The sequence below is a fragment of the Lytechinus pictus genome, chromosome 2, assembly GCF_037042905.1.
Source record: "Lytechinus pictus isolate F3 Inbred chromosome 2, Lp3.0, whole genome shotgun sequence".
Classification (NCBI taxonomy): Eukaryota; Metazoa; Echinodermata; class Echinoidea; order Temnopleuroida; family Toxopneustidae; genus Lytechinus; species Lytechinus pictus.
Genome location: NC_087246.1, coordinates 3,735,645 through 3,762,368, shown reverse-complemented (window position 1 = coordinate 3,762,368; position 26,724 = coordinate 3,735,645). Strand labels below are relative to the sequence as shown.

Below are 26,724 nucleotides of genomic sequence, written 5' to 3'. Positions count from 1 at the left end.
CCTCTCTGTCTCTGCATAGTAAATATGGCTATAGCTGAACATTAATCATACAAAAACATTAATACCGGTAAACAATCAGCCATGCTTTTAATAATCATTCATCAAACAAACATAATTAGCCCATATTCTGAAGAGCTTTCAACTGTACCATGGTACAAAATCATGGTTTTATGCAGATTTCAAGCGCTGTCGCGCTTCAATTAAGAGCCCTCTGTCGAAAGTGGGCATTTATAATTGGACTTTTCTTGGTGTACGCGATGAAATAAGCATAATTATGTACACGTATCTGCATAGTCCATGGTTTTGTGCCATGGTACGATCGAAACCTCTTTTTGAGAATAAGGGCCCGTATGTTACATACGCTAAGCAACAGAAGGGCATCAGTCATTAAATTACAATTAGAATAATACAATTTCCCAGACTTTCATGAAATTAAGTCATTTCCAGAAAATTTCCTGGCATTTTCCAAACTCTGAAAAAAGTGGAAACACTAAGCTATCAGCATGGATGTAATGGTAACCCCTTAAATAACTCTCTAAAGAACTCCAAAAACACAAAAAAATAATTGATACTAATGAAAGAATATAATGTTATAACAGGGTACATATGAAGAGTTAATATTAACTGATATCTTTAGAAAAGTGGAAAAGAATCAATACATGCAAATAAATAGTAGTTACAAATTGAAAATGGTAACATTCAGAACTCTTCATGAAAAAGTAAGAAAATGGCAAATACTTGGCTTGAATAAAAACAATCAAGAAAGAGAGAAGGTACAGGTACAAAAATGCATGATAAATAATGTTTTGGTTTTTATCAGAGATGATATGCATATGAGATTCACAGGTTAAGAAAGATATTTGATATGACATATCTCTTTAAAAAAAAAATTAACATTTCACACTAAGATTCGAAATAAACTGTAAACTTAATAAAATGAGGTATTATGCAGATCAATGTTAAAGAATCATGCATCTTTCGCACAGGGAAAACAGCTCTTGTAATATTTTTCAGTAATGAAATCACATTTTACATCCATGTGATATTAAAATCAGGATGTATTTGAAGCAGCGCAGGTGTCCAGGATGCAAACAGCACTGTAGTATTATGATGGGATAAAAATAAAATTCATATGGAAATTTTTTTTTTTTTTCTAGAATAGACCACAAGCAATATAATAGACCATTTTGTAGTTACTTCATGGGCAGTTTTGGTCAAATGACCTTTCATTTCTTTCATTATGATAGGCAAATTTCAAAGCAAGATTATATGTAGGTATGCCTAACATAGCAGGATGAAAAAATTGAATAGACCGGGTAACTAGAGTAGCACACCAATGAACACTCTATTAAGGTATTTGTTGCATTTCTACTTTGAATGCATTAGTATGTTGTTATTATTATTATTATTTTATTATTTTGTTTATTATTATTTTGTTTTGGCGTCACCTGTGCCTGGGAGGCGAAAAGCGAACTGAATCACTATGACCCGCAGGTCTCTCCTCCCGATATAACTGATTGGGGGAATGCAGGTGGACCACTACACCACTATAACAATGTACTTGGCCAAATACCAGTTACTAGTGGACTTATTGTTGTTTTTTGTGGATCTAATGAGAAACAAAATTAAAAAGAATAAATTAATAATCAAGACATCAAAGTTGGTGTTTATCTCATTAAATATTAAACCACCACGTCACTTTAGAACTAATGACCTTCTTCTAATCATGCGCAGAATGGGACTGCCAAATGGCTTATTCATTTTTCAGGAGGCATTTCAATAAAACATGGAGTATTTGGGGATGCTCAAGTACACAGTGATGTCAAAACAGAAATATATTTTTATATAAATTGAGGCAAACATTAAAAAATAATCAAACGATGTTATCAGCTTTTGCTTTAGTGGAAGGAAAATTAAAAATGTTTTGTTCAAATCACAGACAAACTATGATACTTTCTAGTAGCATAATGACATTTTTTTCCCTTTTCTACATTGGAATGCATTTGAGTCAGTAAGACTTAGAATATAACTTACAAATGTTTGGTTCATCAAACAATGACTTCTTGAAGATAAACATGTATGTAAGAACAATGTTTCAGTTGACAGTTTGTTCTTCAAGTAAAGTGAAGAGGAAATTGGTCTGCTTTGATTTCTGAATGACTGTAGCCGAATGATAGCCCCTAAACAATAGGAGGTTGACAGACTATGCTGGTTCCGACCCGTAAAACCCTCTTCATGTTGGTTTATCAGACATGCTGCATCAGCTGGCCAGTCAATATAGAGAGAAACAAGAGAACTGCAGTCTTGAAGTATGCTTTTGTTGCTGCTGCAGAAAACTGTGCATCAGCGAGACACATCTAGCTTCATCATTGCACATTCTTTACTTCTTTTGTAAGTTTATCAACCTTCAAACCAATGAGCCGATCTAAGTCAGCATCAAGCTTCCTCCACTAACACACTGCTTTATCACTTCCTTACAGCTGGAGCCATAATATCAACAAAAGTTCCATAATTAGAAGCCCCACATCAAAAACTCATCTCAATGAAGCATCAAATTACTCACACCTCAAACTTGACTGAACCCTGTGTTGCTCTACTCAATGTACGCGTTGTCCCACTCCCTCCGGACCCAATACCCGTTGGTCCAGATGGGCTAATGCCGTGGTAGGATGCAGTTCTAGTTGCAGGTTGTTTGGCTGGTCTAACTGGCTTTGATTGACCTGGCAGGCTAAAGCAACCTTTTCTGAGAGCCAGACGGGCGTTTCCTACAGCAGGACGGGAGCATCGACTAACCCCATCAAGGTGAGCGGCATACCCGTCACTTAGGACCTGAAGTAAATAAAAAAAAACAGAAATTAAATCACATCATCTAATGTGCATGCATCAAGGCTTTCTACAAAGCTTATCAATTCATACATTACACAAGTGCAATAAGATAAATATCTTATATCAAGAAAATATCAAGAAAACTGCCTAAAAATGAATATTACCTGTAACAATGTCAGGATACAACAGGCATTGGGAAATATTTATATCACATATCTACCAGCTATAACATTCCAATTGAGAGGGAATCTGCTTACTCTCACAAAAACATAACACTGTACAAGGAAACAAGTACATGGGACCACACACAAATCTGTCAAGAACACTGGGACAAAACACTTCTCGTCATGCTTGGCATGAAATGACATTACCTTAACATTCTTTAAACAAGTCATAACAAGTACTTACAATCTCATAAATTGCTTTCAAAGTTTTCCAGAACCTAACTTTCCAACTGACGACCATGGGATTGCACAGTAAAATTGCTAACTTTTATTTCTTTGTGAGGGATGATCCTGAGACAGAATATTTAATGATGCTTTTAGTCTGTGATTTTACCAGAACTGTTATAATCTACTAAAATCTTCACATCTGATTGGTTGATATCAAAATTGTCAGTGAAAATCACTTGACAAGATGCATCATGAATGGCTAGCCCATGATCCTATTTCATAAAGACTTCTGATTACAGTAACTTTGCTATTAGAGCCGCCACTACTATGGAAACATTGTGGTTGGTTACTGAGCCATGTTACCATGGTAATTAGTTCTACATGAAAGCTGAAGCTGACTTACGACTGCCTGTGATTGGTATTTCTTTGAGACCTTTCCCACGATGTAGATCTGAGTTGGTTTGAGACCAATGCTACAGTAAATAGGAATGTCCTTGCTTGAACCATATGCAGCATGTATAACCAGTTTGCTCTGTATATGAAGAAAAATAAACACGCATGTAGAGATACATTTAAATAACTACAAGAATTTGTAACTTGTTACATTTGGTATTCCATACACAGACTTACATTTATGCTTAATCTTACATTTGATTGTATTGTTGATGTATTGTAGCTTGATATGTATTCATGTGCGTACACGGTACAATATATGTAGAAATACCCATATATATTCAACACGCATATATATGTGCTGTAAGAGAAGTTTTGATTCAATATATTGTGTATCAGAAATTTGGAGAATAATGCGGACAGATCAGCTGCTCTGATTCATATCAAGAGTTCATTAAGTTCCAGATGAAGATGTGTCATTTTACATTCATTAACACAGAGTACACTTTGTAGACCTTATATCATCTTGAGGTTTGACATAATGAAAGTACAGGAGAACTTCCATTAGTAAAACATTCTCCAGGTCCAATCAATATTTTATACCAGGGTCCTGTAGCACAAAGGTTACCAATTAATCGTACGCTTGATTTTCACGATTGATTGTACATCGTAGTCAATGGAATCAATCAAAGAAAAATGTTCTATGATCATTGCTAAGCTTTGCGTTACGGGCCCCTGATCATACAAAACAATGTGCTACAGGTCAAACATATTTATAAGGTCCCCACGGATTTGACTTGATAACATATCTATTTCCTTACTGACATTCATGTAGATGTAATGATAGCTTGATTTATACCATACTATGAAAACAATTTGCTACTATCAAGTCAATTTTGGATCTACGCTTGACTCACTAAGAACAGAATGTAAAAATTATGAAATATTTTACTGATGGAAATTTCTATATTTTACAATTCAGCATCTAGGCCGTGAAAAATGTCCCTTTTTATAAATAAATCATTCTAATTTAAAAATTACAACCTACCTGATCGACAAGCCCCTTGAGATAGTTTGCTTTCTGTCGTAACGGATCGGTGGTGATGCCATCACAGAATGAGACCACCCCATGAGGGAAGTTGTGTTGCGCTAACCATGAGACTACTTTTTGTTTCTGCATACTTGGTCTAGCTGTGACGTAGATGATTAGGTAGTTGAGCTCCTGCCAGTGTCTGTATGTACAACCAATATTATTGCTTCATTAACACAGTAATTTACACATACTTGGGAACCTGATAACATCTGTGGGGCTGGCATGATATTGCATCAAATTACGTATACAGACTCAGTTACAGGTTAAAGATTATACAGGGTAGATTTTCTGATAGGCAAGAAAAGAGAAGTCTGTAAAAACGGAAGCATGTGTCTCTTTTGCCCCTTCCCAGTATCTGTGCTTGCACAGACTGCATCATAAACTAAGATAAACATGTGGTATCGACTCCTGTAAACAACTGTATGAATAGATACAAGAGGGTAGAGGGTATTTCACCGTTTTTAATGACAGAGAAATTAGTTTCCTACAAACATCACAACAGAATATATAACCTTATGTAAGTGAATAAAAGATTAAGAATGTAGATAAGAGACAAGGAATGAAAGGTATGTAGTTATAAACATGCTCTTGGCATTTAACAAAACAGGTTCATTTTAACATTGAATTCTTGAAGCATTACAGTGTGATCAAATTACACAGTTTTTTAATGTCAATATTTAGCAAGTGAACATTATCATTTTGAAGATTAAACTACATAATTACATTGAAACAATTCAATTGCAATGAACAAAATAATACAAGGAAAACAAGATTTCAAAAAGATTCTTACCTCACAACATCGACTGCCCCAGCCCTGACCTTGGGGTCACGACCCATGATAGAGACGCTAGCTGTAAATGACCCGTCTATGCTAAACACTACACACTCAGTCTTAGGTGGTACAACAGTCAAATAAGAGTCTGCTGATGTATGGTCACCCCTGGTTAAAATGATAAATGAATATTATTTTCTATTGGAATCTAAAACAAAATCTTTGGAAATGTCATTCCAGTGTAGATAAATAACTGATTTCTTTGTATTTGCTCTTAAAATTATTGCTCCCATGATAAATCTACTTATATATGAGCCTACCACAAAATATTACCTTTAAGATATCACTAGCCCTAATCTTTGCTTATCATACCTGCTAACATTGAATCCCAAGGGTGTGGGACTACATCAGCAGTCAGAAGCTGAAAATAAGAACATTGCAGAGTTTCCCTATATATTAGTGTCTAATGCCTCACAAAGAAAATTCATATTCTCTCAATCATTTATGATTTTCCTTCAATGTTCACCTATGCCTAATTGATTCTGTAGTACGAGTACATTCACCTGCATCATTATAATTCATGTTTATAACTCATATTTCTTCATTTTTTTATTCTCTTAACATGTTTCATATGTGATTCCAGAACAAAACCTATGGAAATTACAAAAGTCAGTAGGCAATCGGTTAACAGACTTTGGTTTAACTCAAATACAGGCAACATTTTAGTTTATTGTTTTATAATCCACAAAATAATGGCTTGACTGAGATATAAGGCTTTCCGCTACAATAAAAAAGAAATACTGGGTTTTCACATTTTGAATAGTAAACAAAAATGAAACATTTTGCTTTGGGATTCAAATGAAAATATGTGGATCTTCATAGTTAAATGCCTAATAACTAAATCAATAAGTAAATTGAAAATGTTTAAAAAAAAAAGTTTGCTGACCTGACAACCATCTTGACTGGATAAATACCCTGACCCAATCTTCTTGCTTCTGGAATGGTATATGAAACCCTGCCGTTACTACTGGTTACTTCAGTTGCAAAATGAACCCATTCTCCAGAGGGAGGTTGTGTCATTATGTGAATGTCCACCTACAACCAATCAAAGGAAAGTATTTTCATACATCACATTCTCTCAATACTCATTTAACATAACACCAAGTTCCAAGTATCTTTTATGTATCCTCTTGAATTATCAAGTTTAATTCTATTTTTCAATTCAGGTCAATTCATTTATTCTTTTCCATTAAGAACATCAAAATATGTAGAGTTGAAATATACATGTATACAAAAAAAGAATAAATCAAATACATAAGCATAGTAAATAAAGATTATAAGAGAAATAAATGGAAAATGGAACACCTGTTAAATGGCAGGAGTCAAAAAGTTAACAAAAACAAATATAGCCTAATATATGATAATGATAATAACAGTATGTTTGATTTTCAATAATCTCAAGTGAAATGTTGTCAAAATCCAGATTTCCACCCAAATAGTAATTTGCATTTTCCCAAAATATGATGAACTAAATTTCTCTTATTTCATGATCAACATGAATATTTGTGTGTACTATTTGCCCACAATTCAATATTCTTAACCTATCTTGGGGTCTTTCATCATTTTTCTCCCGTTTCATGCACTTAAAAAAAAATGGTATATAGGCCATTGCAAATATTATATATGATTATCCTCATTATTACTATATTTATCATTTTCATATGAGAATGATGAAAGCTTAATTTCATTGAACTGCAAGTTAAGAATGAAAACCGAGTTGGATCCAAAATGTTATTAATCTCAAGATTTATTTGATGCAAATACAATTAAAATTCATTTTACTTAATCCTTACAAGGAACTCACAATAGCATTATTATTCAACTCCAATATTCATACAATATTACTGTGGGAATATATGATTTTGATGACACAATATAACATAACTAGATTTTTTTTTTTTTTTTTTTTGGGGGGGGGTCAAAATCAGATTGCAGAAAAATAAAACAATGTGCAACATGTTAACATCACATTCGTTATCTATACTCACAGAAACAAGTATATAAACATGAAGAGGAGTATTCCTGATGATTAATTCTACAAACCTTTTCTCCAGTTAATGTAACCATGTCCAATGTACTGTACATAAATCTTCCTACTAACATCTGAGGAGAACCCTCTACTACTACAACATCCTTAGCTCTGTGATTAGGATTTACACTTTGCTGTTTGGAAAAAAGGATATATAGCGATTACATCAAAGTCAGGCTGGTTTGATATCGTATTCTTGGAAAGAAATATAAATATACAAAACAATATAAAGGTTATTAAAGATAAGCCCAGGTCACATAAAATCATTATTGTCAATGCATAGTTTCATTGCTATAATAGTTACGTACACTCTGAACGGGTAACTCTTCTACTTTTGTTTCTATTAGGTTTGAAGAAGGCCTTCATATAAACGCTTGTTTCTGTTCATCTATCCTTCCAGCAAAATTAAGTGTAATGTAAAAACACAAAATATATCCAATAACACTCAATCTCATTCTTTATATGTCTTTACATCATAACCAGTGTAGGGCTTACATATTCATATAAATGAGGAAAGAATTCGATAGAGACATGCACCTTTGAATGGATAAAACAAAACTTTAATCAGATCTTAACAAGAAGTTTCATCTTTATTCCACAAGAAAACTGAAGTCATGAGATCCGCAAAGTTTGTGGGGCCTCATTTATGTGAACAAAACAGCACTTACACACCAATGTCAACAACATAAGATTTTTTTTTTAATGAAAAGGTTTCTAATAAAATACTTCTCCAAGCACTGAAATGATTTCCTATCTCACCTTCATTTTCACTGAGGTTCTTTTGCGCTGCCATTTTTCTCTTGGCTGGGCAGGAATGAAGTTAGCAACAGCCGTCCCATCACCAGCGTGTACACTCACACTGTCATTGTGAAACACCTGAAACATTAAAGACACCATCAGGGTCAAAAGGTATCAAGTCAATTCTACCAATTCACATCACACTGTCATTGTGAAACACCTGAAACATTAACTCTTTGTGCGCTGGACCATGAACCCATCTGTACTGAATTATTTTCAGGGAGGGAAACAATGCATTATTTGTTGAGTGTGAAATGCAGAGTTCGCACGGCACCGAGTGTGCATTGGTGCGAAGTACGCGTGGAAAGGGTTAAAGACAATATCAGGGTCAAAAGGTATCAAGTCAATTCTACCAATTCACATCACACTGTCATTGTGAAACACCTGAAACATTAAAGACAATATCAGGGTCAAAAGGTATCAAGTCAATTCTACCAATTCACATCACACTGTCATTGTGAAACACCTGAAACATTTAAGACAATATCAGGGTCAAAAGGTATCAAGTCAATTCTACCAATTCACATCACACTGTCATTGTGAAACACCTGAAACATTAAAGACAATATCAGGGTCAAAAGGTATCAAGTCAATTCTACCAATTCACATCACACTGTCATTGTGAAACACCTGAAACATTAAAGACAATATCAGGGTCAAAAGGTATCAAGTCAATTCTACCAATTCACATCACACTGTCATTGTGAAACACCTGAAACATTAAAGACAACATCAGGGTCAAAAGGTATCAAGTCAATTCTACCAAATCACATCACACTGTCATTGTGAAACACCTGAAACATTAAAGACAATATCAGGGTCAAAAGGTATCAAGTCAATTCTACCAATTCACATCACACTGTCATTGTGAAACACCTGAAACATTAAAGACAATATCAGGGTCAAAAGGTATCAAGTCAATTCTACCAATTCACATCACACTGTCATTGTGAAACACCTGAAACATTAAAGACAATATCAGGGTCAAAAGGTATCAAGTCAATTCTACCAATTCACATCACACTGTCATTGTGAAACACCTGAAACATTAAAGACAACATCAGGGTCAAAAGGTATCAAGTCAATTCTACCAAATCACATCACACTGTCATTGTGATACACCTGAAACATTAAAGACAATATCAGGGTCAAAAGGTATCAAGTCAATTCTACCAATTCACATCACACTGTCATTGTGAAACACCTGAAACATTAAAGACAATATCAGGGTCAAAAGGTATCAAGTCAATTCTACCAATTCACATCACACTGTCATTGTGAAACACCTGAAACATTAAAGACAATATCAGGGTCAAAAGGTATCAAGTCAATTCTACCAAATCACATCACACTGTCATTGTGAAACACCTGAAACATTAAAGACAACATCAGGGTCAAAAGGTATCAAGTCAATTCTACCAAATCACATCACACTGTCATTGTGAAACACCTGAAACATTAAAGACAACATCAGGGTCAAAAGGTATCAAGTCAATTCTACCAATTCACATCACACTGTCATTGTGAAACACCTGAAACATTAAAGACAATATCAGGGTCAAAAGGTATCAAGTCAATTCTACCAATTCACATCACACTGTCATTGTGAAACACCTGAAACATTAAAGACAACATCAGGGTCAAAAGGTATCAAGTCAATTCTACCAATTCACATCCCACTGTCATTGTGAAACACCTGAAACATTAAAGACAATATCAGGGTCAAAAGGTATCAAGTCAATTCTACCAAATCACATCCCACTGTCATTGTGAAACACCTGAAACATTAAAGACAACATCAGGGTCAAAAGGTATCAAGTCAATTCTACCAAATCACATCCCACTGTCATTGTGAAACACCTGAAACATTAAAGACAATATCAGGGTCAAAAGGTATCAAGTCAATTCTACCAAATCACATCACACTGTCATTGTGAAACACCTGAAACATTAAAGACAATATCAGGGTCAAAAGGTATCAAGTCAATTCTACCAATTCACATCACACTGTCATTGTGAAACACCTGAAACATTAAAGACAACATCAGGGTCAAAAGGTATCAAGTCAATTCTACCAAATCACATCCCACTGTCATTGTGAAACACCTGAAACATTAAAGACAACATCAGGGTCAAAAGGTATCAAGTCAATTCTACCAAATCACATCCCACTGTCATTGTGAAACACCTGAAACATTAAAGACAATATCAGGGTCAAAAGGTATCAAGTCAATTCTACCAAATCACATCACACTGTCATTGTGAAACACCTGAAACATTAAAGACAATATCAGAGTCAAAAGGTGGTTCCATGACATTTGATCTGGTAACAATTGCTCCGATGGAAAATCTGCACATTAAAGTCAACATATAACCTAATATCGTAATAAACTAAATAAACCCTATTCCCTCTGAGATACTACACCAGGAGCAAATGTCGCATGAGTATATGTGGTGTCATCCAAGAGGTATCTAACAATACCTGTATCTGCCTCTTTTTTTAGCAGGGATCCCATTAAACATCTTTCACAGCAGCTTTACTAAATACCCTATTGATTTGTGTATGATAAAATATGATGAGTAGAGATAAAAAGATGCTTGCAAGCATCCTACATGATTTGTTCATTGCGATTTGATTTTCAAAGAAATCATAGCAGCATTTGATATGAACATTCCAAGCTATAAATTCTTAACAATTTGTTCCAAATAGTGGTGTTAATAATAGAACCAAACTTTCAGTCTATTTTGAGCCTCCCTTAAGGAATAGAAGCAAATTATTTTTTTTCTCCAAATTGTAATGATGTAATTATCGTCTGCGGCTTGAAGGTGATTTTAGTCAGACCATCAGTCTTTCAGCAAAGCAGAATTTTGAATTTATCATTCCTAGCATTATGCAAAACTTGAAATACAATAATTTACTTCTTTGATCTTTCATATTTAATGTAAAAAATGTCATTTTAGTAGGATCGGGTAGTGCGGAGGGGTTGAAAGGCCTAAGTTTAACATTCACAAATACATTGCAAGACCAATATACATGTTAGCCTAAAATAATAATAATAATAGGCATTTATATAGCGCCATCTATCTAGAAATATTCTATTCCGAGGCGCGTTGTTATTATTATCATTACCCCAGCTTTAGCTCGAGCTGCCTTTCAGCGCTCATGCATTCAAGGAATTAATCCTGCCGGGTACCCATTCACCTCACCTGGGTTGAGTGCAGCACAATGTGGATAAATTTCTTGCTGAAGGAAATTACGCCATAGCTGGGATTCGAACCCACATCCCTCTGTTTCAAAGTCATAAGACTAATTCATTAGGCCACAACACTCCACGCTCCAAATCAAAGTAGTTAATATATAGAACAACTTCCAACTTAACTTATATTTAAGTTTATTCTCTCACCCCCCCCCCTCTCTCTCTCTCTCTCTCTCTCTTACCTGTCTTAGAATGAAAGCTATGGTATCTGTTGACTCCCAGTAACTGGCATGGAATAGATGAGGGAGGGCGCCAGTCGGGAATGCCTGCAGTGCCTCGGGACAATAGAGGGCGAAGTCCAGCCTCTTACTGCCCCACCATTTTGATGTGATAGCATTAACAGCTGAAAATGATTCATAAAATATCCAGTTATACAATATGAACACGAATTTTCATTCCATAAAAGGGTTGAGTCTATTAATATTACATTGTGTCAATATCACAAAAAATTTTATCAATCAATCTGTGGACTTTTCCAAACTTCATTGAAATGTGCCTTATCAGGTGACCTGTGATGAACCAATGGGAAAATCCTTGCTAGCAGATGATGATAATCTGTGTACTATTCAGTGCATAAATTTGTGATTTGTCATTTGGTAACTTTGGATAAGAGTACATGTCTCTAATAAATGCTAAGGGAATGTGGTGTTGCTAGGTGCAGCAAAGGTACAAACGATGGTGTAAGTAGATACCTTCTCAAAGTTCAAGCTAGAAAATTTGGCTATCAAGGAACAAGCTACACGAGCTTAGCTCTCCAATGATATTGAAATATGATATAGTCATCATAGAGCCATAAGTTTAATTACTTGTTTTTACCACAATGCCGTAAATGACTTCCAGCCAGTTGGGTCGGAGATTCCGCCACTGCCCTAGGGCAGAATAGCATGCTTCATTTATTTAATACATATTACAGGGGAAATTATGAATTACCTGTTAATCATATTCATTTTTTTCAAAAGTTGTCATAACCTCAGTAAAAAAATGGATACTATAATTTTCATCACTAAACTTCCATTTTGGTCAGTTGAAACTTACGTCTCTGATACAGAGACATTTCTGTAGTGTTTAGATGCTAGGTTCCTCAGTTCACTGCATGTATGTATTCAGGGATCGATATCACAAAGCATAGTATTTGATCATACAACTGATTTTTATGATTGATAATACTGATCATTGAGTGTAATCAAGCATATAGATCAACTTTATGATCAATTGCTAAAACTTTGTATTACAGGCTCCAGATTAGATGAGGGCTTGGGGGAAAGGGATAAACTCACTGTGTAAAGCAGGTCCAGATAACACCCCTTCAGTCTCCCCTGCCTCGCTGGCTGAGCTAGCTACGCTTGGGTGTCTTCTACCGTACCCTTCAGCTCTCCCCTCAGAAAATAGTAACATGTTGGTGGTTATAGCATCAACTGTGAACAACAAAGGTCAATATCATTAGATAAAAACAAAATATAATACAACGAAACAACAAACTTTTGTAAGAATTGAATAATAATGTTACAACTAATACACATGCTTACATGTACGTGTGTTGGCAAATTTAAGCATAGGCAGACCTACCAACCTCTGGGAATGAAAAAGTGTATTCTGTGATAAAAAAAAGTGTATTATTCCCCAAAAAAGTGTATTTCATAATAAAATGTGTGGCGCACTTGCTCATCGCGGCGCTCAAGCTGCATGCAAGCTGAAATGCACACTGCTCTTGCAGATGAAAAAAAAACAAAACATTTAAACATGTGTATATTTCACCCTGGTTTTAACAAAATGATTGAAAAAAAAACAAGTTACCTGAAATTACATTGATCATATAACCATATTTGTGTAAGTTTTATGAAATATAGACATATAGAGATGATTTTTTTCAATAAATTACGATTTTGTAAAAACAATAAAAAATTTTATACAAAAACATAGTTTTAAAAGAAAAAACGTACTGCCGTATTTTGGTTGCAAAAACGTACTAAATACACCAAAAACGTACTGGTTGGCAAGTCTGCATAGGCCTACTCAATGTTCAACATCTTTCAATAATTTCATAACATTTCTCTTGCACTGAATTATGTCAGAAATTTACATGGACCAAGCTGATCATTCTGAGATGTTGAAATATTGTTTAGGTGGCCCAAACGTTGAGTAGTGTGTGTGCAGCGCTTTGGATTGGAAAGGATTACAATTCATGTTGATTTTTATCTATTTTCCCCTCCAAATAATTGATATCTGCAACAAACCAAGGCCTTTAATTGGAGAATCCTGTACTTACTGAGTCCACTAGACCTTCCATCACCCATGGGATACTTCTGATACCTCTCTACAGAGAATGGGGTCACTACGGAAAACTTGCTGTGTAGGAGAGGTTCTAGTCGGGCTGCTGAGGGATCGGTCCGATGGAACAGGTTGTAAAGCTGACTGCAGGCTGGTTTTAAAGGCAGGGCTGGTGGTAGAAGAATGTATCAAAAGGGGAACAAATGATCATTAGTTCATGACTTTTAAAATGTTACTACTGCATTCCCTCTGTTCTTGACACATCATGGTCTGGGGTAAAACTAATTGGCTCATATTCTCTCAAGAGGTTTCAATAGCACAATGGTACGAACTATGATTAACGCAGATTTATAATTTTATCACACTTTTCTTTTAGCACACTTTGCCAAAAGCGCAGATTTAATTTGATTTTCCTTAGTGTATGCAATGAAATAAGCGTAATATATGAACGGAAATCTGCATAGTCTATGGTTTAATACCATGGTACAACTGAAACCACTTTCAAGAATACGGTCCTTCACACATAAACATTAAGTGGAATCCCCATGTATCATGTTCAAGGTACACACATTATAGACATTACCTCTTACAAAGACTATACCTGTACTCAGCAATTGATATCGTTTCATAAAACATATGACAAGAAACTTTTATGTCTAGCAAGTAGGCAAAATACATCTAACTAGTCACATCCCAATCATCTTGATTACGTCTTATTTCTCTTTGTAGAGAATGAAACAGATTTTCTCAAATCTTACTGTGGTTTGGAAATTTATGAGAAAGAGGGAACCAAAGATTGGCTATCTTGTTCAAACTTGACCTTGCTTAGAAAAGAGAGGACTTACTTGGTCTGAAGTCCTGCAGTGATCTCCTGTATGCAAGCACCAGGCCGAGTGGTGAACCAAACATGAAGAAATGTGTGACCTCAAATTCAACCTTTGGTAGCATCATGTCAGAGGTCATACTGACCTGTGAACAGAGGCTGATTCTCCTGCCGTCAGGGCCGATATCAGAGCTGTAGCTCTGCACTGAGTCACGGTTAGAGAAAGCTATCGGATTGGAAAAACGCTTCAATCTCTCATGGGATGGTGCTGTATACCTGTAATAGATTTACATTGGTTAGAAAAATAGCTTGAAAATTAATCTAAGTATGTTTATTCACAGAAACAGTCTGACACTGACACTGAAGATGCTAATAAACAAAATGATACTCAAGACAAAAGGTTTGAAAAAAATATACATGGTTGCCTTCTCTATTACTTTAGCAGAGGCAACTAACACTATCATAGTGTGGCAGTTTCACAAAGACCTATTTAAAAGGACAGTGCTTCAGAATACAAGAGTCCAAATTGAGCAGTTCATTATTGACATTAACTTTTCATTTTTAGCTACTACAATACACACTAAAACTTCATATTACCCAATGTCAATTATTGAGTGAAGTGGTGAAAAGAGGAAACAAGTGGAGCACCTCTGGCAATCTCGCCTGCATTACATGATTCAATATAGCAGCAGTGCTGACTTTGAAAACGAATATAGATTAATCATTTACAAAACAAGGCAAAAGTGATTTTGTGTCTCGCCCACTTACGAAAATAACCAGAAGTATCGTGATTTGCGAGGGCACGCAACAGAATTGTATTGAAACTTCATTGTGACATGACTGGGATGGAATAACACTTGTCATAAGAGACTTGCACGTAAACTTTAATGTTGACCTGAAAATGACCTTTGACCTTACCATGTGACCTCCGACTGCAACATAACATGCAGGTCACCTAAGCACATCTACTAACAAAGTTTGGTTGAAAAGTGACTTACGGTTGCGGTGTTAGGTGTCATAAGAGAGTCTTGCATGTAAAGTTTAACGTTGACCTGAAAATGACCTTTGACCTTACCATGTGACCCCCGACTGCAGCATAACATGCAGGTCCCCCAAGTCCATCTACCATTCAAGTTTGGTTGAAAAGCGACTTACGGTTGTGGAGTTATGTGTCATAAGGTTTGTGACGGATGACATTTGGATCCCTAAGTCTTCACCTCTGGTGGGCGAGACAAAAACACCATTCATATGATGATAAAATACAATGTTCATTGACCCTGTGCAAGACGATCATTGAATCTGTGCAAGACAATCAGTGATACTTGATTACCCTTAAGTCCTTATTTCATGAACTAAATCCATAAACTTTCAAAGTAATGATGGCAATTCAACAAATAACCCCAACATGGCCAAAGTTCATTGGCCTTGGTCATGTGACCTGAAACTCACTGATGCTTAATTACTCTTATGTCTAAATTTCATGAACTAGATCTACATACTTTCAGAGTTATAACATTTAAAACATTTTCGTTTTAATCGAAGTTCACTGACCCTAAATGACCTTTGACCTTGGTCATGTGACCTGGAACTCACACAGGATGTCCCGTGATAATTGATAACTCTTATGTCCAAGTTTCATGAACAAGATCACTAAACTTCTAAAGTTATGATGGAAATCAACAAATACCCCCATGGCCAAAGTTCATTGACCCTAAATGACCTTTGACCTTGATCATGTGACCTCAAACTCTGGCAAGATGTTCAGTAATACTTGATAACCATTATCTCCAAGTGTCATGAACTTGGCCCATATACTTTAAGTTATGATGACATTTCAAAAACTTAACCTTTGGCTAATATTTGATGTTGACGACGCTGCCGCTGTCGGAAAAGCAGCGCCTATAGTCTCGCTCTGCTATGCAGGCAAGACAAAAAAAGGAGAGAGGTTTGATACACAAGAGATGTATCAGAATGAGAAGGTATGCAGTGAAAGAAAGGCAGGAGGGATATAACACACACTTCTGCTGGAAAAAGATTTCTTGCTATCCTTATATTTTATTCCATATCAACCTACTAGTAAATTGATTTACCATCGGAAAAAATGTGAACTTTTTACAAGTAGATGCTTCATGTAGATGCTTATCTATCAGATATCAATTACAGGATGAATATACAGGTAAAAAAATAGAGAAAAGTTTACCTTGCGGCAGTATCATGCATTGCTTGGAGGTTGTTTGAACTAGTAGCAGTGGGCTTCCTTGGCCCCCCATCAAATGCATCAGTGGACCTCAGCATCTCAATTGTACTGTTACTGGGACACTTGTGGGTAAGGATAGAAGACTGTACAGGAGTGGGTGAGAGCTGGTTGATGTTCCCAGGGGGCGTGGCAGGGGATATACTATTAGGGGTGGGGGAGCCAGAAGGGGGCGTGGATGAGCCTGGAGGGGAGATGGGTGCATCATAGAAGGTACAGTTACTCATGGTGCTGATTGATGGTGAGAGATACTGCTGTGGGGTGATAAATGTACCCCTAGCTAATGCATCATATCCTAGGATGGCACCCATGCAGTCTCCTACAACACACACCTGGGAACAACAAAAATAGAAGATACATCTTATTAATGAACAAATTCACCATTGCATCATGAATGAGTTTTATGTGATCTCTTCCAAAAACAAATTCTCGTAGGCCAAGTACACATGTACTTATTACCAAGGCTACACTGAGAAAGTGTGTCCTGGGATTATTACCATGCTGTATGAGAATCATGTGATACTGAAATCTTGACTTGAATATTAATCATTTCTCCAGCTATCTCTAGGTAAAATAACACATTGAATGGTTAAGACTCGCTGACACCAGCATTGTAAAAAACACTGCGAATACATGTAATAAAATTATGTTGTCCCAGCAACAAATATTCTTAGCCTGCGTTGAATATTGTAAGACCAGTGAAGATAAAATATTAATTTTACTATAAATACAACAAATCTCAGAGAAGGTTTAGGTTTAAGATACCTGTCCTTGGAATCCATGGCCTTCCTGTGACTTAACAAACTCATGGTAAGCAGCATTCATCTTGCCAACAGTAGCAGTAACAGACTCTAGGTAGTCAGGGTTGGAGGTGGCCATGATAGAGAGAGCTCCGATGGGAACAAAATCTGTGTTTGTCTGCAGCTTGTTGTCAAAGGCTGATGATGTGGCATCAACACCACATGGCCCAAGGCTATATCAAAAACAAAATTAGCAACCCAGATTAAACAGTAGGCCTACATACAAAAGGAATAAGCTATAATTGATGCAGTATCTATTGCAGCATTATACAGTGCGTCCCAGAAAAAACGAAACCGAGATTTAGCGATGATTTATCATAACTTAATCACAAATACAATAGACAAATGACCTACCAATGTAAAGCATAGAATCTCCTCTTTCATCTGATATTCCTTAGATTAATCCTCATTCACGCATGAGTGAGCAAAAACAATTTGAAGAAAGGATACCAAAAACTCATTTGGCGGGGGGTATCTGAATTTTAAAAAGAAAATAACGTGCCTAAAAAGTTCAATATCTGCTCTTTAATTTGATACCTTAATCACAAAAAATGGTCAAGAAGTAAAAAAGTTACGTTCCCTCGAAACAATGCTTGTATTTCCATAATTTCATTAAATAAACGTGTTTTCACCAGTTTCCCACAGAAGCTATCGCGTAGTTAACAAAAGACTTCATGCATGGCTGATCGTCAACAAAACGGAGTGTCGAGTGAGTTTGAACGCAAGCCTGTAAAACCTCTTCATTTTATGAAATTATTGAAATTCAAGCCTTATTTCAAATAACCAGAACTTTCTTATTTCTTGACCATTTTCTGTAATTGAGGTATCAAATTAAAGAGCAGACATTGAACCTTTTAGAAATGTGGTTTTCTTTTTGAAACCCAGATACAGCCCGCCAAATGACTTTTTGGTATACCCTCTTCAAATTGTTTTTGCTCACTCATGCGTGAATGAGAAATAATCTTAGTAAATCATCGATAAATCTCGGTTTCGTTTTTTGTGGGACGCACTGTACAATAAAAGAGTGAAGTTTGGGTGTTCTAACACACATCATGAATTCAAAGAAAATGAGAGTATTATCAAGAGATAAATTCAAGCATCATTTCATCATGAAATTCATCACTATATACACACCAATTTCCACAATTATTATTATTATTATTAAAAAAAAAAAACAAGTGCACACCTAGTTATCAATAATGCGTATAGCATTTACATTTGTCTGAATGCAAGATAAAAGAGCCTTGTTGATTAAATGCCTTGCTCACAGGCATAGGTGCCTTGGCTGGGGATCGAACCCCGGACTTTCCATGTATAGCCAGGCGCCTTAGACCACTTGGCCACGGCACCTCCATAGTTTCCACAATTATGGTTGTTTGAGTGCATTGTGGGATAACCTTTCCCAATCAAACAAATATTATATGATTAACCATTCTACATTGTTTCAAGAGGACTATCCAAATTTGCTGCATCAATAAAATTTGTTTCCACCATAATTTTATTTTGACCGTGATATTGACTGAAGGAGACAACATGAACAGCTTTCTTACAAAAAATCAGTAACTAACGTTCAATCCTACCTTGTTATCAAATTTACAGCTTCATGGCATGTTGGTGGACATGACACCAGCTTGACCGCTATGTGACCCTGTGCTACGGGGAAATGCGCCCTCACCACTGCATCAAAGGCAGTCTTGAAGGTGTTGATATCACTGCTCTTTGCCCCTGTCTCCTGCATACCATCCAGGACATTACCACCATGAAGCACCAAGAAGAGTACTGTGATGTCTGACTGCAGGTTACCAGCAAATTGAGAGCCTCCTGCTTCATCTGATGGTGGAAAGCAATATCAGTTTATTATGGATGTACAATTATTCCATGAGAGGTTAAAAATGATTGGAGGATGACTGAATTTGAGATTATCAAGGATTTGTTTCACTGCAAGTGTTTTGATCAAAGCAAAGACCAAATCAGCTCACAATCATATCAACCTGTATGGCCTCCAGATGATGGATTGATACATGCTCACAAAAGTCATTTTATTAATATCGTATAATTGGGTGCCCACTCTCCCCATATCTTTTTCTAATAGGGGCTGAAATTTTAGGGGCATTGATAAGACAATCTACAGAGATACAAGGGATTCAGGTTGGAAATAAAGAAATAAGATTAAGCCAATACGCAGATGATACAATCATATACTTATCAGCTACGGAGAAAAATCTTGAAAATTGTTGTTCCATCCTAAATTACTTTGGAAATATATCAGGTTTGAATTTAAACATTGAGAAGAGTAACGTAATATGAATAGATGAATTGTTAAAAATAATAATTTCAAAGAAAGTAAAGTTAAATGGGTAAAAGATGCATATCTTATCTAGGAATAAAAATACCTGTTTCTGATGAATTGGACATATATCATTTAAATTTTGATGATAAAATACAACAGGCTGACATATACTGCAAGTATGGAATATGAGAACGTTATCATTAGCTGGGAAGATAACTGTCATCAAATCTCTAATAATTCAAAAATTGTGTATTTATTTAGTATTATTCAGAATCCACCAAAACAGTCTTTGATTCTCTCCAAAGTAAACTTTTTTATTCATTTGGAGTAATAAGAAAGATCGTATAAAAAGAAAAATATTGTACAACGATATAGGTGATGGTGGTTTGAAAATGATTCATACAGAAACTTTTTGTCAGACACTGAAAATAGCTTGGGTCAAAAGAATCTTAGACAAAGAAAACGAAGGTAACTGGAAGACGTTATTTTATATAAATATGAATAAGATAGGCAGTGATTATATTTTACAATGTAACTTTACAGATAAAGACTTGGATAAACGCATGAATAGTTTTAGGAAAGATGTCTTAACTTCATGGTCTCATTACAGATACTTCAACCGAGTTAAATATAAAGATATTTTAAATCAATCATTGTGGAATAACTCTTATATGAAAATAGACGGTAAAACAATATTTTTTTAACAATGGTTTGAAGTAGGTATTTTATATATAAAATATATCATAAAGAATAATGGACTATTCAAAACTTTTCATGAACTTCAAGATGACTTTAATCTGCCTAAAAAGTGTTATTTAGAATATTTTTCTTTGATTTTTTGTTTAAAAATAAGAATGGAAATATACTTTAAGATCAAGTGTTACAAATGATGAATCTGCCGATGTAAATAGTTTAAAGAGATTTATAAGTTATAAGAAGGTAACTTAATCCTGCTATTAAAAACTTATAAAAAAACATTGTTTAGATATATCAGAAACCAAGCAGTGTGAAAAATGGTCTGATGATTTAAATGTAGATCTAAGTCTTTTGATCCAATGGCAAAATAGATTTTTGACTATTTATTGGGTTACTTTGGATTAGAAAATGTTCCAGTATAAGTTTATTCACCGGCGTATATCAACTAATGAGTATCTATTTAAGATAGGTGTGAAGAATTCACCATTGTGTAATTTTTGTAAAACTGAACCACAAACTTTGATACATTTATTCTGTTTATGCCCTATTGCTTCTAAATACTTGGTTTTCACAATAATATAGGGTATTTATATTGCGCACATATCCACCTTGTTAGGTGCTCAAGGCGCTCCTATATTACACGGCTAAGCTAGGCGTTCATAGCGCACACAGCTTTTTAAGGAATTACTTCCTACCGGTACCCATTAACCTCACCTGGGTTGAGTGCAGCACACTGTGGATCAGTTTCTTGCTGAAGGAAATTACGCAATGGCTGGGATTCAAACCCACGACCCTCTGTTTCAAAGTCTGAAGACTAATCCACTGGGCCACAACGCTCCACTCCACAATATAAGTTGTCACAAATTTTCAAATATTGATATATGTTTTGGTTTTCCAAGTAAGTTTCAACATCTCTCAAACACAATAATTTTATTTGCAAAATACTTCATTTTCAGAACAAAATGTCAAGAAGGACAACTTTCATTAGCTTTATTCATAAATGAGTTGAAATTTGTTGAAAATATTGAAAAGTTTATTGCTTTTAAAAAGGGCAAGGAGATGCTACATTATAAACTAGCATATCAATGATGTGGAGCTCATCCGGCATCTCGCAACGAAATTTAACACAATTTTAATTTCAGCCCAGTTGACAATGTAGTGAATTATAATGGTGACATAAATTGAGGATATAGAATTGAAATTGAAGAACAAATGACATAGAAGCATTTTTTGTGATCTATGAATAAATTTCATATACATTAAGCATAAATAATTTTCTCGTCAAAAATTCTAAACTCTGTGTAGAACCTTGGTGAACCTCATGTAGATCTCAGATGGAACAAAAATAAGCAAAATCAATCAACAGATAAATAAGTATTTTTTTGTGAGTTTTGAAAATATATGAATAAATTAGCATATTTAATGAGTTACAAAATTCTGTGTTGAAATCTTGTATCACCACCTCGAATTATCACACAAAGCAAACAAAATTGAAATTGATCAACAAATGAAGAAGAAAAAACATTTTTTGTGATTTATGAATAAATTTTGTATAAATTAGCATAAATAATTTTTTAGAGAAAATTTTTAAAAATTTGTGTATAAGTTTGGTGAACCTCATGCAGCTCTACCAGATGGGAGAAAAAAAAATCAAAATTGGTCAACAAATAAAGAAGAGCCATTTTCTGTGATTTATGAATAAATCTCGCATAAATTACTATAAATAATTTTCTACTGAAAATTTCAAAATTCTGTGTAGAAGTTTGGTGAACCTCATGAAGTTCTACCAGATGGAAGAAAAAATCAAAATCTGTCAACAATTAAAGAAGAAGGAGCATTTTAAGTGAATCTTTTAAAAAACGCATAAATTAGCATATTTAATGAGTTTCAAAATTCTGTGTAGAAGTTTTGAATCCCCCACCTAATGCTATCATATAAAGCAAACAGAATTGAAATCAGACTTGAAATGACGGTGAAGTCTGAAGCATTTTGAAATTCAGTCAACAATAAAAGAAGAGGCATTTTCTGTGATTTATGAATAAATCTTGCGTAAATTAGCATAAATAATTTTCTACTCCAAATTAAACAATTCTGTGTAGAAGTTTGGTGAACCTCATGAAGCTCTACCAGATGGAAGAAAAAAAATCAAAATCAGTCAACAAATAAAGAAGAAGAAGCGTTTTATGCGAATTTTTAAAAATATGCATAAATTAATTTTGCATAAATTAGCATAAAAATTGTTCTAGTCAAAATTTCAAAATTCTGTGTAGAAGTTTGGTGAACCTCATCAAGCTCTACCAGATGGAAGCAAAAAATTCAAAATAGGTCAACAAATAAAGAAGAAGCATTTTTTGTGAATTTTGAAAAATGCACATAAATTAGCATATTTAATGAGTTTCAAAATTCTGTGGAGAAGTTTTGAATCCCCCACCTAGTGCTATCATATTAAGCAAACAGAATTGAAATCGGACTTGAAATGGCGAAAAAGAAGCATTTTGAAATTGTGGACGGACGACACACCACGGCATAAGCTCATCAGGCCCTTCGGGCCGGATGAGCTAAAAATGGAGACCTTTTACTAATTTTGATTTAAGTTGAGACTTGCTTTTATTTGTTATGTATTTAATGATGTACTTTATCTTCATTACGATGAATATTGATGTATCTTGTTGTACACGATGAATATTGTACATATATTTTATTTTATTGAAGCAATAAAGATTCAAAAAAGAAAAGAAAACAAAATCTTATAATTTCTGGCAATTTGCTGACAGACAATCACTGTAGAACTTAAACTGGAATGAAGTCCAAAAGATTTCTTGAACTGCATATCTACTAGTGTATTATGAATCATTGTATTATTCATAATAACTTTATTATTACATACCTTCTAATGAACCTGGACTAAGGACATCTTCAGAGCTCCAATGAGATAGCAGAGGTCCATCATCCTCTTGATCATCCTGCCAATCTATATCATACAAAAACAAAGAATGACCAAATAAGATTGGATAAGATGGAATCATCAAACAAAGAAAAAAGGTGATGGAAGAAGATATTAGGCTGCAGCAGGAGAAATATAGCAGGGCAGCAAGAAGAAGAAGGAGGAGGAGGAGGAGGAAAAGGTGGGGACAAAATGGATAAAATCAGAGACACACAATGGAGGAATGTTTTCACTAGTGCAATTCTGGATGGGTTTAATCATGTTAGTCTGATATGCCTGCAGTGAATTGTATGACAGATGTCAACAGGCAATGAAGAAGGTTTTTGAATGCTTTATAAAGAGGAAAGCCAATCGACAAAATGAAAAAGAAAAGATTGGAAACAGCAATATTACTTAAATTACGAGCAGCAAATACTTCATAATTTCAGGACAATAACAAATATATATTTTTGGGAGTCTGACAGAGAGACTTTTAGAAAGTACTAGAAAGCATATATGCTGAAATAAGGCCTAAAAATTGCTGCCCTCATCCAACTGACAGACCGTAAAATGCGACAGGGTTGCTTCTTTTTTAAATTTTCTTTAGCAGACACAAAATATACAAATGCAATGTTTTTGTAAGAAAATGCCAGATTTGGGCAAAAAAAATACCCTAATTTGTATTTAATGGCTTAAAAAACACTTAAATATGAAGTTTTAATGCATAAATAAATCATCCCAAGCATTATCATTTTTTTGTGCAGCACAGCTGCAATTATATATTTAAAACAAAATAAGATTTTTAAAACTGCAATCGACCAGCCGGCAAAACTTTATGATTTTAAGCATGAGAGGGCAACATATCAATATCTTTTTAGGCCTTTGGATGTCCCACTTTGCGAGCTTATTTTTTTCTGTTATTCTCCCTCCTTTAATTACCAAATTAATTTGATGATCTTTGTTGGGAAATCCTTATCCCAATACCCCTTCCTCAATATTTTTCCCTTATTCTCACATTTAAAACTTCACAGTAGTTAGTTTATAGTCTACTTATCCAGGATTGCTGAACATTCTCCCTTATCAATCTTCTCTATCCCTTTCTGCCTCCCCTCGCTGTCAGTCACTTAATTCATTTTAACAAATGCCATCATTTTTCAGTCTTCAACTTCCTTTCCTCCCTCCCTCCAACTAACTCTCCCACTCACTTTCTTTCTTTCTTTCCCTCCCCCGTCTCCTCCACCCCTCCATCTATACTCTCTCCTCTCTGTATGTTTCATCCAGCTGCAAAACATAGCGAAGGAGAAAAAGTACAGGAGATAGAAAGGTCATGATAGTTCATTATTGATCTACACACCTACTCAATGTTTGGACAGTTGTACAATGCAGGCTTCTGAGGTTCCCAGACTGACAAACCTATCAAAACAACTTTTTTGGGACAAATCTTTAATGCTACAATTTGCTCAGGTTTTAAGTCACATGCCACATTAAATGAATAGAAGCAATATTTTGAGGTAAAAATTATGCTTAACCTACACTTTATAATTATGTAGGGCCTATGCAATGGTCAAAGGGATAACAAGACAATAGCAAGTAGATTTAAGGTCCCGAATTTAATGACATCTTTGCAAATACCTTGTAATCCATCGAAAATTTGCGATTGATAACTTGTCTGTTCCTTGAAACAGAAAGTACATATAAACACAGATCCCCTATACCAGGGTAGTTATAAATCAAAAATCAATCACAAATTTGCGACTGATAGATTACAAAAAAGTCTCTTGAAGCATCTATAAGATTGACTGATGTCACATGATCTTTGACTGTTGACAAGCCAATCATGCAACTGGTAAATGGTAATGTAGTTGCAAGTCATGGTCATAAATATAAAAAGAAATTTTAGAATACACTTTCTTTTAAAGAAAAATCCCATAATGAAGGAAACAAAATGATCTAAATCATATATTTTAAAGACAGTGACTGCAAAGTGAGTGACCAGTGGTAACTAAATGACAGTTATAGTTGTTTGTAACTATTTTAACTTTGCACAGGAAATGTTTTGCAGGAGACTGAGAAAACAACATTGAAACAAAGTATTTATGTTTTAACATGTAACCCTTCACACAATTTTAAATGAAATAAACTAACTTTCAAGATAAACACACTGCACCTTGTACCCTCTACCCCTTCCCAACTCTTTCACCTCTTATTCCAATCCATCCTGGTCCCAACACCTCTGTAGCCCACTGCTAAATTCCCTGGAGGCAGCAACACCCAATTAACTCACTCTCACATGAAGCCATGATACCAAGAGTAGGAATTACTCTCTCATTTTAATACAATTATCAGCATCCTTTCACGACTCATTACTCCTTGCGGTTGCACATCCTCTAAATGTCATGTCTACCAGTATGCACAGAGCGAAAGCATCAAGTCAATATACCATGCCCCTCGCAATAATCTAAAACACCAGATACATGTTTTTATGGTGTCTTTTAATATTTGTCCTTATTTATTTCTTGTACTTAAAAATTCTTTATTATTATTATTAAGTGGACATGAATACCACCAAGCTATTTAGTATCACACCTGTTTATATTTCATCAGTGGTATGCCTTATGTAACATACAACATGCCAATCTAATATAACCCAATTCAAAAGGCACTTGTTTACAAAATAATTTACTCTTTTGAGATATTAATTTTTGAAGTTGCAAATGAGTGCAGAGATGCATAAGTCTGAAAAGTTTTTAATGATATATATTTTTTTCATATGAAAATCCAACTTTATTAATGTATTGTCTACTAAAAGCTCATGACAGGCTCTTACTATTCAGTGAAGTGATATTGATAAGTGCCCCCATTTGACATGATCCAGGCACAAACAGTATGCACTCCTCTAGCATTATGACCCACTTTTTGGCTCAAGTTCAATGATATAGCAAATATCTTAATTAAACTGTATTATCTGAAAAAGCCTGGAAAAATCATTTTACAATTAAAGCGGCATTTTGATGATTGAATTCATTTGTCAAGTGATATGTGACAAAGGC

The 26,724-nt window shown here is 34.9% G+C and overlaps 1 protein-coding gene across 1 annotated transcript; it reads right to left on the bottom strand.

Annotated features, from left to right (window-relative positions):
- Nucleotides 1–1,011: 1,011 nt before the first annotated feature.
- Nucleotides 1,012–25,974, bottom strand: LOC129253665 (protein retinal degeneration B-like). Its single transcript, XM_064095900.1, has 16 exons — nucleotides 25,959–25,974; nucleotides 23,639–23,722; nucleotides 19,346–19,595; nucleotides 17,731–17,938; nucleotides 16,912–17,297; nucleotides 14,734–14,987; nucleotides 13,887–14,057; nucleotides 12,898–13,035; nucleotides 11,803–11,963; nucleotides 8,325–8,441; nucleotides 7,580–7,699; nucleotides 6,423–6,571; nucleotides 5,495–5,644; nucleotides 4,660–4,843; nucleotides 3,622–3,750; nucleotides 1,012–2,829 (listed from the first exon to the last, which is right to left on the bottom strand). The coding sequence occupies exons 1-16, from the start codon at nucleotides 25,972–25,974 to the stop codon at nucleotides 2,560–2,562; spliced, it is 2,787 nt and encodes a 928-aa protein (XP_063951970.1). The 3' UTR covers nucleotides 1,012–2,559.
- Between the last annotated feature and the right edge of the window lie 750 nt (nucleotides 25,975–26,724).

Coding starts and splice junctions, on each gene's coding strand:
- LOC129253665 (XM_064095900.1), bottom strand. Junction 19,596..23,638: donor TAGTCCAGGTTCATTAGAAG/GTATGTAATAAT, acceptor TTCCACCATCAG/ATGAAGCAGGAGGCTCTCAA. Junction 6,572..7,579: donor TTACATTAACTGGAGAAAAG/GTTTGTAGAATT, acceptor GATTGGTTGTAG/GTGGACATTCACATAATGAC.